General features: G+C 47.2%; 1 protein-coding gene across 4 annotated transcripts in view; it reads left to right on the top strand.

Moving 5' to 3' along the window:
• Ctif (cap binding complex dependent translation initiation factor) overlaps nt 1-18,995 on the top strand; it is a 262,595-nt gene that overhangs the window by 219,534 nt on the left and 24,066 nt on the right. For all 4 annotated transcript variants that reach the window (XM_036205046.1, XM_036205048.1, XM_036205045.1 and 1 more), the window contains exon 10: nt 4,122-4,277. In XM_036205046.1, the coding sequence (XP_036060939.1) occupies nt 4,122-4,277 (156 nt within the window). The remainder of the gene's footprint in view (nt 1-4,121; nt 4,278-18,995) is intronic.

Raw genomic sequence — 18,995 nt, 5'->3', positions numbered from 1 at the left:
TAAGGGAAATTCTTCCATAACCTCCCTATAAGGGTAATTCTTTCATAACTTCATTTTATTTCATGTCTTTTTTTCATCTCTTCTGGCTTTGGTCTCTTTCTTTTTTAGTAAGGTTTAATGATATTTATTTTTCTGAAACATTATTCATTTCATCATGTTTCACAACTTAACATGGTCATAATTTTTGTCACGCTTTTACCTCTTTCATATTTGTTTTCATATGGAAATTTTTTCTAATTCTTCCTTCTTGCTTTTGGATGTAATTTCCTTTCTTATTTTCTAGTTAATTTCCAGTCTTATCTATATTATGTTCATTCCTATATTTCTTTAGCTGGTGATGGTTTCCTGAATTTTTTTAGTTGAGTTTTTGAATAACTCTGCTAGAAATACAATGCAACATAGTCACATATTTTTAAATGTAATTACATGTTCCACTTAATCTAATATATCCAAAATTTTAGCATATACCTAACCTTTTTTAAAATTTTATGTGCATGTGCCTAAATGTGGGTATGTACATGTGGGTAAAGGTGCCCATGAAGCTGAGAGATGCACTGGCTGGTTTGTGTGTCCACTGGACACAAGTTAGAGTCATCAGAGAGATAAAGGAGCCTCAGTTGAGGAAATGCCTCCATGAGATCCAGCTGAAAGGCATTTTCTCATTTACTGATCAGTGGGGGAGGGACCAGCCTATGGTGGATGGTGCCATCCTTCGATTGTTGGTCCTGAGCTCTATAAAAATGTGAACTGAGCAAGCCATGGGAAGCAAGTCAGTAAGCCGCTCCCCTCCACGGTATCTGCATCAGTTCCTGTGTCCAGGATCCTGCCCTGTTTGAGTTCCTGCCCTGACTTCCTTCAGTGATGAACAGCAATCCTGAAGTGTAAACCTAATTAATCCTTTCCTCTCCAACTTGCTTTTTGGTCATGGTGTTTCATCGAAGCAATAAAAACCCTAAGACAAATCGGTACCAGTGCAGTGGGAGTATTGCTGTGACAGACCTGATCATGTTGGGGGGCGGGGGTTGTGGAAGGACTTTGGAACTTGGGGCTAGAAAAGCCATTGAGTATTGAGACCTCAGTGGGATGTTCTGTGGGAGCTTGGAAGATAAGAATGTTGAGGGCAGTGCAGGAGAAGGAGGCCTGGCTTGTGAAGTTCCAGAGGGAAGTTTAAAGACTCTATTGGGACCATTTGTTATTTTGAATTAAGATCCCGTGGTTCTGGTTAGCTGAGGCTGAAGAATCAGCTGTGATTAACAAGATATCAGAACTACTAAAGTGAAACCTTTATGTTACTGGGACAATTGATGCTGGTCAGCTGGAGCTGGGAAATTAGTAGTGATTAAGAAGAGACCAGAATCCTTGGGGCTGGAGAGATGGCTCAGAAGTTAAGAGCACTGGCTGCTCTTCCTAGAGGTCCTGAATTCAATTCCCAGCAACCACACGGTGGCTCACAATTACCTGTAGTGAGATCGGATCCCCTTTTCTGGCCTGCAGGCATACATGCAGATAGAGCACTTAAATCTTTTTAAAAAGAGAGAGAGACAGAAAAACAGAGAGACAGACAGAAAGAGACCAGCATCACTGAAGGGAAACCTTCTGGGAAGTGTTTCTTGAGAGCCCAGAGAAACACTGTGTTCCAGAGGAAGCCATGTCTGTACCTCATGCTGGCAGCCAGACTTGGTAATGTGTAAGGGTCACCCAGGTGGTACTGGTTTTGAAGGCATGAAGGGGTCATGGAGAGCAGCTGAGGCTTGGCACTGTGAGAGTCCAGGAAAGGCCACTGGTGAAGGTGCAGCCTCAGTGACAGTTAGACCCAGGACTGAAGGGGTCATGCAAAGAAGTTGAGACTTGGCACCATGAAGGGAGCCTATGAGAGGCTATTGGTGACAGTGCAGCCCAGTTGCAGCAAGGGAGCCCAGCATTTTGGAGATGCCAGTACCATGGGATAACCACCAAGAACAACAACAGATGTGGAACAGAGCAACCTGGGGCCTAGACAAGCCATGTGTGCTATAGAGGGCAGAGCCAGAGAAGTGACCCAAGCCCTTTGGAAGAGTCCAGAAGACTGTGAGTGGATCTCTGACATTAGATGGAATTGTTTTGCCTTGATTGTAATTGTGCCCTGATTTTTCTTCTTGAAGGAAGAACATATTTGACTGGAGCCCACAGTTGAGAGACTTGGATTTTAAAAGGGATTGGTTACTAAGATTTTAATGTGCTAGAATGTGTAAAGACTGGGGGACTTTTAAAATTATTTGTGTTCTCAGTGTGCGATCTTGGGGATGAAAAAGAAAGGGAGGTCATGGGTTAACAGTGATGTGTTTGTGTGTCATATCGACAAGGGGTCAGTTGTGCTGGCTGGCTTTATGTGTCAACTTGCCACAAGCTAGAGTCATCAGAGAGGAAGGAGCCTCCACTGAGGACCTTCAGTTGAAGTATTCTTCAAGGCATACTTTTACTCGTAGTTCTCTGATAATCAAGCTGAGGAAGAGTAATGACATGAAATCCTTACGGTATAAATTTGGAAGTGATGTTTGCTTTCCACTCTTCGGTTCCCATCTCACAGTCTTAACCAGTCTTTCCTAATTTAATTTTGTATCATTAGCTAACTACTACTATAAAATTACCATTTAGGTTGCATTAAAAAATTAGAATTGAGCCGAAATGAATTTTAAAAATAAAAATTAAATATCTTCTCTTCCAAAAAGTATTCCTGGCTTTTGATTCACTCTTTAAAAACAACCTTTTACTGACTTGTTTTGTCTTAACTTCATTAAGTCTGCCTGGTTTCAATTTCAGTTTCACCTTCCTGTCCTCCTCTACCTTGATTTCCCTCAGAACTGAGGCATATATTTTGTTGGCTGAAACATCCACTCAAGAAAGGTTTTAATTTTTTACTTTTAATAAAACGGTATAAATTTTACCGACTCAAGCATCCTAACTGTACCACCTGCTAATGTAAAATGTTACGTACACATTGTCGTGCAAGAACTCTGCAACTTTTTCATCTTACAAAGCAGAAACTCCTGTGTCAGCCATTGACTCTGTGTCTCCCTCCCCAGCACCTGGCAATTTCTGCTCTTCTTCCCATTCCAGTCCATCATCTGACTAGGCCCTTGGCTGCATCTCAGACTTCTAGGCTTCATCCAGGCTCTGATTTTCAGTTGTGAATACTCTTACTTCTGAGCTCCCATAATCACTTTTCTAGACTCTTCTGATGGCAATTAAACTCTCTCTCTCTTGTGCCAATAGCTCAGGGTGAATAAGCTTTACCCTAGCCGTTTGTATACTACCTGGCACCTAACACAATAATATTAAGAGAAGGGTGGGTGGGTGGGTGGGTGAATGAAGACTTTAGATTTTCCTGCTGGATGGACAAGATGGCTCAACACTTGCCATGAAAGCCTGATGACCTGAGTTTGATCCCCCCAAACCATGTTTTACAGAGAACTGACTCTGCACAGTTGTCCTCTGACCTCCACACTGTGGCACCCATACCCACATCAAGCACACACACACAAATAATAATAATAATAATAATAATAATAATAATAATAATAATAGTAGTAATAAAATAACATTTCCCTATTATCTGCCAGGGTAGTAGTGGGCAGGAGTTATTCTTCTGCTTTGAGCCTAGCACAGGGGCTAAAATGGGCCTCAGTGGTGGACTGCTGATCTGTGAGGGTGAGCAGCATCCTCCATAACTCCCTGGTAGGTTGATGATGATTTGAGAGTCAAAGGAGACGATTTAAACAAATTGAACTGGGAGGTAAACGAATCTGAGAAAGGTGTCATTGCCTACCCCTTCCCAGCATACATCCACCTGGACCACCACCATACATTCCCAGTCCGTAGTCTTGGGATCTTCCAGGCAAGGCTGAGGGACATCTGTGAAGGAGGAAGGTAACCAAGGCTGAGCAACTCTCAGAGGAAGAAAAGCTAAGCCCCGACTCAGAGTAATTGGAAGTGTGATGCCATGGATAGATACAAGGCAGGGTAGTTTCTGTCCTCATTTAAACACAGGATCAGCTCTTGGACCATAGGTGCTGTGGTCCAGTTAGGGTTGCCTGGACCCTCCCAGGCCAGTGAGGCTGACATGGTCTCTTGTGCCCCTGCAGAAGGACTTCACTGTGCGTGAGGAGCTGCAGCAACAGGATGTGGAGCGATGGCTGGGCTTCATCACCTTCCTGTGCGAGGTGTTCGGCACCATGCGGAGCAGCACTGGCGAGCCCTTCCGAGTGCTGGTGTGCCCCATCTACACGTGCCTCAGGGAGGTAAGAGCAAAGGCCTGGGCCTCCTCACGGCCCTGCCCACCTGCCACTACTCCTGGAAGCTCTACCCAGGTAGACTTGAGAAAAACACAAGAAAGCAATGAAGTTGAATAACATATCGAAGGAGGCATCCTTTGTAAAGGAGAGAGAGAATTCCCCGATGCTCCTACTTCATGAATAGAGATAAGTTCTAACCAAGACTTCAGTAATTCCTAATCTAGAATTTAGTAGAAGAGATTTAGGGTGGCGTATCAATGAAGGCGTCTTTCTACTGAGTTGGTTTACCACTGATTTTTGTTGTTTTGTTTTGTTTTGCTTTTTGTTTTTCAAGACAGGGTTTCTCTGTAAAATTTCTGGCTGTCCTTGCTTTGTAGGCCAAGCTGGCCTCGAACTCAATAAGATCCGCCTGCCTCTGCCTCCCCAGTGCTGAGATTAAAGGCATGTGCCTGATTTTTTTGTTGTTGTTGTTGTTTTTAATGTTTTGCTTGTAGAGTTGGTCTTAAGATAGTAAATAGGGGCTGGTGCGATGGGTCAAAGGATAGAAGCACCTACTGCTTGTTCAGAAGACGCAGGTTCGGTTCCAAGCACCCATGTGGGGCAGTTCATAACTGCTTGTAACTCCAATTCCAAGGAATCAACACCCTCTTCTGGCCCCTGTGGCCATTGCCCACATGTGGTACACATAAACTCATATATACACATAAAAATAAAACCTTTAAAATAATAAGAGAAGTCAAGAGACTTTGGAGAAGGAAGCTTGGGGGGTGTTTGCTCTTCCAGATAGAAAAGCTCACTTTATAAGGTCACAGTGGCCGTTTGGGGGATAGAGAAAGGCAGAAATGACAGAGGGAAGCTCAATGGTGAGAAAACAATCCACTACCCACTAGCAGGGAGCAAGCTGAGGGCCGGGACTTTGGCATCCTTAAGATTAGCCATTCAGATTGGCTGATATGAGATGGAAGGGAGGAGGATGGGACAGAACTCCCATTTACCGGCCCGGTGACTACATTCTCTGGAGTATGAGTTTCAGGAAGAGAATCGTCATGGGAATGAGAGCCAGGAAAATGGGTCACTTGTTGAGTCTCCTCAAAGGCTGTCGTGAGGATGGTGGGCAGAAGGAGCCAAAGCTCCCCAAGAGGTCACGTGGGAAGTAAGGAAATTGTTTCTGTCGGGCATTGATGGACATCTGGTGCTCGAGGCTAGAAATGGGTGGTATCACCAGGGGGTGGGAGGTATGTAGGAGGTAGAAGAAGAGTGGCCGGGAGGGAGGAGGCAAGTTGGAAGGTGATGTCTCCAGAAAGTGCCAGAAGAGTAAATGAAAAGCATCCTGGTGTCCTTCAATTGGCGCTGGTACCAGCCCCCAGCATCCTCCAATAGGAGCTGGTACCCGCCCCCAGCATCCTCCAATAGGAACTGGTACCCGCCCCCAGCATCCTCCAATAGGAACTGGTACCCGCCCCCAGCATCCTCCAATAGGAACTGGTACCCGCCCCCAGCATCCTCCAATAGGAACTGGTACCCGCCCCCAGCATCCTTCAATAAGAGCTAGTACCAGTCCCCAGCATCCTCCAATAGGAGCTAGTACCAGCCCTGACTCTGCCCACCCCTGGCCTCTCCCTGACACCAGGACACAGGGAAGGACAGTGTCTGGAGAACCAAAGGGCCTGGACTGAAAAGTGGCAAGAAAGGGGTGTGGGGGGTCGTGAGCCTCTGGCAGAGAAGACCGCAGTGTAGGGCAGGTTCTTCGAAGCATCTCCTGGGAAAAGAAACGAGCAGAGTCAAGAGGCATGCTTGTGTTTTTGAATAAACTATAATTAGCAAATTGAGCAAAAGGAAGGTGTGCTTGTGTTTGGGGAGCACTCCGTTGGGGGACGACGATGTGCCCATCCCAGCCTAAAGCAGAGCACACATCACCCTTGGGTCACCTTTAAACCCACAGCACCGAGCCAGCCCATGTTGGCAGTCTCTGTTTCTTTATGACTAAGCTTCACTTCAGAGATGCCTCACTCAATCAATTCCTGGCCTCTCCTGACTTGATCTTACTCTTCAGGGTCTCAGGTCAATGTGCAGTGCCAAGAGGAGCCGCAGCCTGGGCTTTTGTGTCCCTTGGAGACAGTGGAAGGAAGGCAGCCTTCCTCAGAGGACAGGGTCTGGGAGTGCCCATTGCGTTCTTGTCCACATGGCCGTGTGCCCCCATGAGCCGTCTCAAGATAAGGAGTAGTGTGGTTCTAGGGCAGTGACCTGAATTGCCCAATTCTTTCTGCATGACCTGGGCCCTCCCCCTGCTGTTACAGTCACCTGCTCCCCAAGCAGGAAACAGGCCTGTAGGGAGTGCTGGCCCTGGCTGCTGGGAGATTTTTCACACCACCTAAGGTGGTGCAAACTTTGTGGTGTGAGATCCGGAAGGTGCCAGGAGGTCTGCACAGACAAGTGGGGGGGGGGGGGGACCGACACGACCTTCCTAATGCACACTTATTTGATGAGTCAAGTACTGGGGCGGGAGTGGGGGGATTTCAACAAACACAGAATCACATTGTGCTCATGGTAATCTTGAATAGTAAACCATCTATGCCTTTCAGTATTTGTAAAAGAAGAAATCAGATACTCCTCCCACCCCCACCCCAGAGACTGGCTCAAGCTACCCAGCGCCTGCAATTCCATTCACCTGATTTTCAAGCTGTACCCTCCTGGGGACGAGATAGCCTGCTCTGGGCTTTCCTCAACTGCAAAAAAGCTTTAACCGCACTTTTTGTTAGTTACAAAAAGCATGGTTGTGATAGACGGAATGCCTGATGGGAAATAATTAAGGAAGGAAAGATTTGGCTCATGGTTTCAAGAGTCATGTCCATGATTACATGGGTTCATACACCTGAGCAGAACATGATGGTGGCTGGGGCGTGTGGTGGAGAACAGGAAGCCGAAAGCGAGACCAGAAGCAGTGGAGGATAACGCACCACCAAAGGACATACTTCCCTTCACCCCAGCCCCAGCCCCAGTATCAAACTTCTTCCAGCCCTGCCCCTCAGAGCATCCAGGCTTTCCCCTAAATAGCACCAGCAGCCCAGGGCTAAGCTTTCAAAACAGGAGCCTAGGGGGAACATTTCAGATTCAAACCAGAAGGCACTATTTTTCTAAGGGTTAGAGCGAATAGCACTGCATGCAGAGAGAGTTGTGTACACTAGAGCAGCTAGGATGGAAGATAGATGTGCCTAGAGGACCCACTGGGCACTGGGGCTCTAAGAGAGCTGTGTCCTTCAGGCTTGGGACCGAAGCATATGCCAGATCTTAAAGGGAGTATGAGCAGAATCCCTGCTCGGAAACATCCAGCCAATCTATGCCAAGGGTTGGCCTGGAGATCCTGAACTCTCCATCCAAGGATCGTTCCCAAAAAGTACCCTCAGGTGCAACCCTAAGAAAAGATGAAGCCTTGAAGAGATGAATTCTGAAGAGTCAGCTGCCCCCTAACCTGCCTTTAGCACACATACTCACACCCAAGCTTGAGCTGCAGCCCCAGAGCAAGTGCAGCCAGGTCGAGGAAGTTTCTAAAGCCAAATTTGCTGTTGCTACTTACCCTGTGCTGGGAAGGCATAGGCTTTCCTTTGGGGCCATGAAGTTGGCTGTAGCACCTGTCCTTCCTATCCAAATGTTTAAGTCTAACTTTTTTGTTGCTGAGATAGATATCTGAGAGAAACCATTTAAAAGGAGGAAAAATTGACTTTGGGTCCATGGTTTTAGAAGGTTCCAGCCATGGTCATCTGGCTCCATTGTTTGAAGGTCTGTGGTGAGCCAGAATCATCATGGAGAAAGAGCATGGGCAAGGAGAGCTGCTCACCTTGTGACAGCGGGAAGCAGAGAGAGGAAGTAACAGGGAGGGGCCAAAGACCGAGATGTTCTTGTATGTGTATTCATGTGTGTCTCCCTGCCTTCTGTTCACGCCTTGTATTTGCTTAGCATGATCTTTTTGACTTATTTTTCTTGGGCTCCCCTGGGGAGATGGCTCTGTGGGTAAAGCACTTGTCCTGCAAATGTGAGGGCTGGAGTTCAGATTCCTCATGCCCATTTAAAAGCAGATGTGGCACAACTATAGTCCCAGTGCTGGGGAGGCAGAGAAGGGATCATCCCTGGGGACAGCTGGTTAGTTAATAAAGTGGAAGTAATCAAGAAAGACCCTAACATCAACCTCTGACCTCCAAATACATACTCACATGCATGGGAGCACACACACATACATACATGCACGACACACAGATGTATACACACACAAAGAAAAAGGTCATTAATGTTGTCGTGCTAACACTTAGCTGGAGATCTACCTCCTTAACAGATTAAGGATAAATATGGTGTTGTCTAGACATACAACACTGGATAGCGGATCCCTAGAACTCATTTATCTATGTAACTGCTGGTTTTTTACACACTGATAACAAATCACTGCCCACTTCACAATCCCTCCAGCCTGTGGAAATCATTGCCCTGTTCTCTGACTCAATGACTCTGACTATTTTAGATTGCCGAGGAATTAGCATGGTTTCTGTTGCTATCATACCAGATGCTGACTGTTCTATCTTAAAAAGGAAGATTTACTTAGCTTACAGTGTTTGGCGGCTACCAGTCCAAACACCATAGTTCCAGCTCTGCCCACTGAATCACATCATGGCGGATGGCATCATGGCAAAAGATCACAGAGTGAGATAGAAAGTCAGAGATAGATGCAGAACTCAGTTCTGCTCTTTGACTTACTTTGTAACAACTGGAGAGCTCACTCCACAGCATTCCCTGCTTTGGGGGGTAGTGACCACCCCCAGTGATCTGATTTCTTCTCCCTATACCTACTCTTCTGAGAGGTTCTGTGCCAACTCCCAACACTGCCACGCTGGGGACCAAGCTTCCAACACATAAACTCATAGAGGCAAACCACCTCCAAACCACGGCGCCTAGTGCAAGTGGAACCATTCGGTAATTATCCTCCTTGGCCAGATTGTTTCACTTAGCGTGACGTCCTTCAGGCTCATCCATATGGCTAGTATTGTGGAGTTTGCCTCTTTTAAACACTGCATAAATGTTCTCTTCTGCATACACACCATGTTTCCTTCACCCACGCACGCACTGAGGGCCGGCCATTCCTGTTGTTTTTCACAGTGTGGTTCTTGTGACCAGTACTGCAGTGAAAATGGGAGTGAGTACAGAGAGGCGGAGAGGTCATGATTTCAGCTCATCTGAATAAATCCCAGAAATGATTCTGCTTTACGATTGGCTGAGGGTCCTGGGTACAGTTTCCCACGCGACCTTATCTTATATTCCCGTAATCACTGGTCGGGGGTTCCCAGTTTGCTGCGGTCTCCCCAGCTACTCCTGTCTCATTTTGTGATAATCGCCACCTAAGTATCAATCAAATGACAGTTCATTGTGGTTTGAATTGGCATTTCCCTAGTGATTTATGAGGTTGAGCATCTCCTCATACATCTCCTCATGCATGGCTTCTTAGATGAAATGTCTATTCAAACCCTTAGCCTACTTTCTGGCTATGTTCCTAGGCTCTCTGCCATTGAGTCCTAGGAATGCCTTAGATCAGAAGTTCTCAACCTGGGGGTCAAACAACCCTTTCACGGGGGTCACCTAAGACCATCAGAAAATGCTCACATTTACATTACAGTTCATAACAGTAGCAAAATTATAGTTATGAAGTAGCCATGAAAATAATTTTATGGTTGGGATCACCACAACAGGAGGAACTGTGTTAAAGGTTCATGGCATTAGGAAGGTTGAGAACCATTGCCTTAGCTGTTTGGGGCATCACCACCTTATTTGATGTATGGTTTACAATATCGCCTCCCATTCCATGGGTTGTCTTGCACTCTGTGGATCATTTCCTTTCCTGTGCAGCAGCTTTTTGGTTTTATGTAGATCTGCTCGGCTGTCTCTGCTTTCCATGCCTCTACTTATGGAGTCATATTCCAAACTCACTGCCCAGGGTCAAGCTTTTTTTTTTTTTTTTTTTTTTTTTTTTTTTTTTTTTTGTTTTTTGAGACAGTGTTTCTCTGTGTAGCTGTGTAGCTTTGTGCCTTTCCTGGATTTCACTCTGTAGCTCAGACTGGCATCAGACTAACAGAGATCCACCTGCCTCTGCCTCCCGCGTGCTGGAATTAAAGGCATGCGCCACCACCACCCGGGTCAAGCATTTTTTTTTTTTACTGTGTTTTCTAATAGTTTTGTAGTTTCGAAGTCTTGTGTGTAAGTGTTTAATGTATGTTGTTATTCATGTATAGTGAGGTAGGGTCCAGTCTCATTCTCCTGCATGTGGGTTTTCCCAGCACCATTTACTGAAAAGACTATCTTTGCCCTTTGTTGAGGATCAGTTGGTATATAGCTTTATTCCCAGCCTCCTTATTTTATTCCATAAAAGTCTAGAAGTCTGTTTTTATGCCAGTACCATGCTGTTTGGGCTACTATGGCTTTGTAATATATTCTGAAATCAGGGACTGTGATGCCTTTAGTTTTATCCTTTGCTTAAAATTGCTTTGGTTATTTGAGACTTTTTGTGGTTCTAGTTGAATTTTGTATTATTTCTGCAAAATTGTGTGATTATGATTCTTATATGGATTGCATTGAACCTTTGTAGTGCTTTGGTTGGTGTAGACATCTTCACAATACTGAACCTTCCAATCCAAAATCAGAAACAATACAAGGATGCGCACTGTCTACTCATATTAAACAGGGCTCTAGAAGTTACCAGGAGGAATTGATAGGAGAAAGAAATAAAAGGCATCCAAGTCCAAAAGGAAAAAGTAAAACTGTCCAGATTTACAGATAACATGATCTTATATATTATAAAACATTTAGTGAGGCATGGTGGCTCTAGCTAGTGATGTTAGCACTGGATAGACCAAATCAGTAGTCATGAGTTGAGACAGCCCAGAATCAAAAAATTCTAAAGATAGCCTTCAAAAAACTGTTACAAGGCAGGCATGGGGGCACATACCATTGGTCCCAGAATTCAAGTGGCAGAGGCAGGTGGATTTCTGTGAGTTTGAGGCCAGCCTGATCTACATAGCAAATTCCAGGCCAGCCAAGGCTATATGGCTAGACCTTGTTGCAAGATAAATAAATGAATAAAATAAACAAACTCAATAAAGACACAAGATCAAATATGAAAAGCACTTGCATTTCTGCATACTAATAATGAACTATCCAGGAAGGAAAACAGTCCCATTTACAATCACATTAAAAAGAACAAAATGCTTTGAATAAGCTTAACTAACGAAGTAAAAGACTTAAGACTCTGAGAACTATAAAACATCGTGAAAAGACCCCAGGAGATACACATTGCCAGGCACCCTGTGAGCCCTCCCCGTACTCCCAGAATACCACCATCTAGTCCAGGTCCTCAGCAAAACTGAAGGCTATACACACAGGAAGTTCGGTGACCGACTGAGCTGGAACATGGGCATTCATTCCCATGGCAGCTGCTTCTCTGGGCCATCCTGGCAGACTCTGGGTCTGGCTGGTCCCGCACCCTCCATTTATAACCCTTCAGGGCTCACCATTTGCCTCTCCAGCCCACCATCACCTCCTAGCCTTGGGGGCATCTTTTCTAGTCCCTTGCGCGACTGTTAAATGCCTCTCTCCGGGCCCATTTCTTGAAGAGCTTTGTTGGAAATGCCTGTGGCAGGGGAATTTTTCAGCCAAGCTTTGTGCCTGCCTCTCTCCACTTCCTTTCGTCCTTTCTCCCTCCCCCCCCCCCCTCCCCCCCACCCCACCCCCCAACATCCTACCTTTCCCTCTCTCATCCACTGCTCTCCTGGCCCATCTCTACTGGTAACTCACCTCCTGCCCTCTTCAGAATCCTACAACCATAGACATAGGTCAGGAGTGGAGCAGAGGAGGAGTGGGGGTGGGGGGCAGTGTTTTCTGCCAGGAATCTCTCATACCTCTGTACCACCTTCCAGCTCCCCCCTCCACCTGCCCCTCTTTGCTTTTCCTGTGGAAAGTGGCTCTGAAGGGTCTGCCTGTGAAGAGAGCCCCCCCCCCCGCCCGCCCTGACCCCCAAACCCAGCAAGCGGCAAGCTCTGCTGCTAGAGAAGGCAGACAGGCACACTGGGAGAGCCTAGGCCAGCATGTCAGGCTTGTCGGGAAATGAAAAAATGAAACTACGCCGTGCAACAAGAGAGACGCTTTTTGAACTTCGTGCGTGAGCGTGCATTCAATTGCTCACATTGTTTTGGCTCCAGGGAAATCTGACCTCGGAAAAGGCCGAGATGAAGTGGGTGTGGGTAGAAAGACTCAGCTACGCAGGATATTCTTCAAGGGCACCTTGCCAGGACCACTCCTGACTTCCCCAGAGCAGGGGATGGGACTGCTTGGCAGCCTGGGGGGTGGGGGGGGGGTGGCAGAAGAAGCCCAAGGTAGGCTGTGCTCTGGGCTCCCCTCAGGGAGGGGAGATTTATTGGCTGGAGCCATGGGAAATGATCTTCACCCTGCGCCTCTGGAAGTTTTACAGAATTGCTAATTCCCAAATCGGCCCTTGCCCCTCTCCCTCACCCTGTAAACCAAACTTCCTGGGGATGGGGTTGGGCTGCAGGGATGGAGGCTTTCCAAGTTGATTCTGGTCTGTGGCCATGGTCAAGTAACAGGCACTTTCACATCCCAGGTGCATTTAGTGAGCAACTACTGACCAGCCAAAAGCATTGTGGGAGCGCCTGGCCTTAGTTGCTGAGACCCAAGTTCACATCTCAGCAGCTGAAGTTCCTGGCTGTGGAGGTCTAGTCTATCAGCTTCCAGACCCTCAAGATTCTTTCATGTAGCATGAGAATGTTCTGGGTTGGCTTTAAGACTTCAAGTAAGCCAGACATTCATGAAAAGCAAGTGGCATGTGGCAGCTGTACCATGACCTGTAATAATGTGTTGCTATGGCACAGATCATGTCTCAGGCATGATTCAAGAGAAGTAGCTTACCTCAAGAGGCCGCTAAGGGAGACCATGTTCCTAACTGGGCATCCAAGGCCCCTGGAGTCAGATATGATACCCCTGCCAGACACACTGTCCCGTTGTATTTCCATGGGCAAACTTGCATTCTTTCTAGCTCTTGCTAATGCCCTACCTCCATGGTGAAGGACTCCAGGATGAATTTGACCTCAAATTCATGATCCCCTGCCTCCATCTCCAGGGTGATGGGATTAGAGGCATGAGCCACCAAGCTTGGCAGTTTGCAGTTCTTATGGCATACTGAACAGCTGCCTGAGGCTGTCAACATTCACTCTCTGGACTTGTCCTCTGGCATGTTGTAATAATGGCTAGCAGCCTCTTCCCAGTGACTTCACAGCATTTCGTTCTTCCATTGCTACCTAGAGGCTAGTCTACCTGTCACAGATGCGTAGGAGTCTATGCTCTTTCTTGATTTTTGTTGTTTGTTTGTTTGTTTGTTTATGGCAGGGTCTCATGTAGCCTGGGCTGGCCTCTAACTCACTATGTAGCTAAGAATGACTTTATACCCTTGATCCTTCCACTTATACTGCTCAAGCACTGGGATGACAGGCTTGTGCCACCACCACTCCATGCTGTGTTCATGCACGAGGCAGTGATTCAGTCTGACTGCAAAGTTTTCCTGTTAGCCCTAGGAAGAAGCATTGTTGTGACCCCCACCCCCTTTCAATGTGGCCGCCACATCTGACGAAATTACATAGCACAGAACACCCGTGGTGGGTTGTGAAGAGGGTGAGGACAGGGAAGAGAGGGTAGCTGTGGAGCGGGGAACCACTGGGGACAAAGGAGACTCCCACCAGTGCCCTCTGGTTTATGCAAGATGACATCCAAGAATTTCTAAAAGCTGTAAGTCTCAAAGCAACACCAGAAAGGAGACGTTGTGTATTCGTTCAACTACCAACAAGAAAAGTGCTACTTCCTTATTGGACTAAAATGCACTGAGACAACCAAGTCACCTAAACTTGAAGCCAGAGGACCCCCAGGGAATTCAAGCACTGTGGGAAACAGCTGCAAATTGGGGGGCAGGGGGGCTAGCTAGGGAAGGGAATGGTGGAGTCCCAGGGCCATCTTAGCAGAGAGAGAGTGGGTCCCAGGACCTCGCTGTCATGAAAAGTATTTGTACTGTCACAGTTGAACAGGGTATGGAAGGAGGAAATGAAACCTGTAGAACCAGGAGACTTTCTCCTTAAACAGCCTCTTTCACCCCTCATCTGAGGTACAGAATCCTGGCAGAATGTTCCTCTGAGCATGGCCAGAGGTACCTCAAGGCCTGAGCCCTTGGTTTAGCATCAGAATCCCTGCAGGCTCCAAGACTTTCGCTATGAATACCCAGGCTTAACCCTTCCTGGAACCCTGCTGAAGTAAACCCCCATAGGTTTAGTCCCCTCCCCACCCACTGTTCCCCTCTTCTGCTTGGCACACATAGATAGCCAAGTCACTCGTGGTATGACACTGACCTGTGTAGAACATCCCCTGCCACCCCACCAAACATACATCCACATCCCCAAACACAGGCAGGGCCTTTGAAGTGGCCTCCAAACGAAACAGGAGTCTCCTCCCCAGCCCACCAGCCCTTCCCAGCCTCTCCCCACCCCCACCCCATAACTGTTCTGGGCTTCCTTAGCCAGCCCAAGCACCCTGAAATGTGAAATTTAAAGCCAGCGTTCCCCCTAGCAACCATGGTAACACTGAGCCGATAGAGAGCCTGCCTGCAGTTAGAGGAATACCAGCTTCCACCAGTCACTGGTTTCCAGGGGGAAACCAGTCCCACTCCAGGACCATTTTTAAACAGCCTTCAGAGATGGCCAGCACACTCCAAGTGCAGCGTGGCTGTAAGAGGCTGTCACCGGAAGCTTCTGGAAAGTGGCGTGAGGCAGCTGTAGGTACGTTCTCTGAGACACAGAATGCCTGTGGCTCAGTGGAGAATAAAGAAACCCTAGGATGGGTATCTCAGTGGAGGAATTTTCCAATTGCACCAACTCCTGAGCATTTTTAAGTCCAGTTGAGTGGACCTTCCAGGTCCTCTCTAGAGAGTTTTCAACTCCATATTACCTAGCTGGAAGATGGCTTGGTCTTTCTTCCCTTTGTGAAAACCAATAAAAGCTCACAGGGGGAAGAGAGACATGGAGTGGTTAAAACTTTTCCACTCACAATCAGGAGAAGCCCTGCATCTCGTCCGCAGTTCTGGGCAGGCTGCAAGTCTCCATTCCTAGCCTCGGTGTTCTCTTCTCTGTAGGAGGTATTAGCCTTGAGATGAAGCAGGGACCAGGGTATCGGCTCTCCCAGCCTCTAGCCTGAGCCCCCCCCCCCCCCCCCCCCCCCGCCATCTCAGTGACATCCTTCCCAGCCCTCCCTCTCCTGCTCCTCCCAGACTTTTGTCTCCTGGGGCCATGCCTTGTAATTTGAAAAATATTCTAACTTGGTAATTAATGTCTGAACTTCAAGAGCACCCCCATCCCACTTCTGCAGAGCCAGCTGAAGGCGGGCCAAGATGAGGACGTACATAGATGTGGAGAAGCTAAAAAGAGGCGTGGATTTTTCTAGATGGTCCCTTAGCTTAGCTGGACTGTAAGGGTGGGAATCTAGCTTGCTAGAATGTGGGTACAAGACACAGGCGTTAAGAGATACATGTACTTGATACATGTTCTTGAATCATTTGTCTCAACTTGTAAGATTTAGGGTGTAGTTAAAACCACACATGGATGACTCCCCAACACACACCTTGGCCATTTTCCAGTAAGCTAATGGCAGAGTCTCTTCAGCTGCACAGATTTGGGGACACTAGGGTGTCAGGCAGGGGAACTTTCTAAGGGTAGTTCACAGGGAAATTATCTGAGGGAGAGAGACAGAGGAATAGGAAAAGAAGGCAGAAGAGGAGAGAGGAGAGCGAGAGAGAGAGAGCGAGAGAGCGAGAGAGAGAGAGAGAGAGAGAGAGAACAAGCAAGAAATGTTTAAAAAATAATAAGGGGGACTGAAAGGAGGAGGAAGTTGTCATGAGTCTATGATGTTAGAAACTTATATGGATAAGTTTGTGACTTTCAAAATTATTGATTTATTTATTAAATTGAATAAAATATACTGATTAGCTACACTATTGGCTACAATTTGCCACATAGTTCTGATTTCATTTAATTAGCCATTAGTGATGTTAGGTTTTTATTCTTTTTTTTAAATTTTTATAGATTTACTTATTATATGTCATGTTGATGAATGTTTTGACTGCATGCATGTATGTGTACACCATGCATGCCTGTTGGATTTCCTGGAACTGGGGTTACAGACGGTTGTGAGCCACCATGTGGGTGCTGGGAATCGAACCCAGGCCCTCTGCAAAAACAAGTGTCCTTCTTACCTGCCGAGAAAGATAGAGGCGCAGCCAAGAAAGGTCAAAACCTGAGTTCAGAGGACTTGGGGCTCAGAGCTGTTCAACATCAGCTGTCAGATGTGGGTCCCGGTGGCAGGCCTTGTCCAAGCCCAGTTTAAAATAGGCTGAGTGTTGGGGTCAGATGAAACTGCACTCAAGCTAGACCCAGGGGTAGGAGCCTTAGCTGTGGTGATTCTCCTGAACAAGGCTTGTAGTGGGTGACGCTGAGGGTAGCTCATCACTGTCCTGGGCACATTGCAGTGCCCCTTCTATATCTCAGGTGAGGGGGTAGTGGTCATCAGAGTCATTGACAAGCTGCTGTGCTCCCTGTTTCCAGTGTCAATTTAGTACAGTTCTGTGACATTATTGATGGGCACAAACTAACCCTTATTGGTTTGTACTTCTTGGTGTTTGGCAAGTGGTAGCTATTTATTTGTGTAAACAGGATGTGGAGTCATTCTTTCTTGGCACCTATCGCCAAAATGGAGTAACTCAAGTCAGGATTGTTGCTTTTCAAGCTGGAGTCAGTGTAGGCTGGGCACAGCCTGAAGGAACGCTGCTGTTTCATAGAACACAGTGACCTGGAGTGGGCCCAGCCGGTTCTCAGAGGCAGGGAAGCTGACCCTTCTGCTAAGCCTGAAGCACAGAGGACAGTATGTGACCTGTGACGCTCTAGGCTTGCACTAGCTCTGCAGACTCGCGGTTCACAGTCAACGCGAGCTGATGCCACTCCACTGTGTCATCCCCACCACGGGACAGAAACAGCACTGGGAGCAGTGTCCTCCTAGGAGCGAGATCCAGGAACCATCCCTCCTCCTCTCTGTCTACTTAGACCCAATTAGAATCCAGGTCCTTTTGGATAGGTCCAGGTCAGTAAGGCACAAGGCTGTGACTTCTAGGCCTGTGCCAAGCCCTAGAAGAGGAAGCCTCAAGGAGCAGCCTGTTCTTGGCAAGAGGGGTGCATACAAAGAGGGTGGAGTTGAAGCTGACGCGCTCTAGTAGCTTGCCTTCGAGGGCCTTCAGAGTCCTTGTCAGGCACAGGATTAAATGCATGTAACGTAGTAGGTTTGCTAGTTACAAACAGACTTCCTCCTTCTCTAGTGCTCCTTGTCTGAGGGATACCCCACCTCTGAAAAGTGAAGACAGGAAATAAGGGGTCCCTTTAGTTGTGCAAAACGAAGTGTTTCTTAGTAGGAAAAACTAAGGTGAAGGAAGCCAATAAGTTAGGTCTCAGGGCCTTTGCACATGCTTCTCTTACACAGTGTGCCCGCTCTCTAGACGCTCTGTTTAGCTTTCTGTTCCCCGGAAGGGTCCTGACTACACTGGTCACATCCAGTTGGCTACCTGTCACTGTCCTCAGCTTGCCATCTTTCTCTGCACAGCCCTGACAGTATTTGGTGTTACCTTGGGTTTTCTTTTGTTTGCTTTCTACCGTGAGAACTCCAGAGGCAGGAAATGTGTCTATTCATAGCTGTGTCCCCAGTGGTGCCTGACCTTCGGTAGGTACTCGATAAATACTCATTGAAGAAACTAACGAAATAACATGTCTAGACTGAGCAAGCAGAAGACAATGGTCAGCCTTTCAAAAAGGAACCTGAGGAAGCTTCCCAGGAAAGAAATGCAGAATCCTTAAAGGGGTGGAGACCCATGGTGGGCTGGCTACAAGTGGTTCTTAGAGATGAGCCCAGGACCTAGAGGAAGAGAAAAATCAAACTCGGAAGTAGACTGTACCCACCGGCAGTGAACCAGGGCAGAAGAGCCCAGCTGTCTGTGCTCAAGCCTGCATCTGGCTCCATTTAGCTGGCCTTTTCTTAACTCCAGTCCACTAAACTTCCTGGGAGATGGGAGATTTAATTCACCGGCCCAAAGTCAGGATCCCAGGAGCCAGGATCCTCAAGAGAGTACACAGCAGTTCCAATAAAGCTTCCAGGAGTCTTCAGGGAGGAATCCCGCCCCCTTTGGGGAGGCGGTGGACATTAAGTAACCACCTGCTGTGTGTCAGCTGAACGCGACAATCCAGAGGCACCTCCGGCACCACCCCTTTATTCCTACCGTAAAAAGGAATGAGAGGGAGAACCCCAGGCTCTGGAGCCTCCCTTGGGGGTCAAGGGTGGAGGAGGGTAAAGCAAGGAGGTAGGAGGATGGAGAGGCTGGGAGAGATCGCCACAGTGGCAAACACAGACAACCTGAGAAGCATTGCAGCCCTTACCAATCCCAGAGTCTCAGCTGTGGAGCCATATCCAGTGGGGAAGCCACATCTGCAGTTTTCTAGTAGCCACATTTAAGCCCCACCCCCAAAGCGGGAGCAGGTAAACTTTTATATTATCAATGGTATCCAAATAATTAGAATTTCAACATGATGTAACCAGTTGTAAAAA

The sequence above is a fragment of the Onychomys torridus genome, chromosome 13 (assembly GCF_903995425.1).
Source record: "Onychomys torridus chromosome 13, mOncTor1.1, whole genome shotgun sequence".
Taxonomy (NCBI): domain Eukaryota; kingdom Metazoa; phylum Chordata; class Mammalia; order Rodentia; family Cricetidae; genus Onychomys; species Onychomys torridus.
Note: the sequence above shows the minus strand (reverse complement) of the source record. Positions and strands in the feature narration are given on the sequence as shown.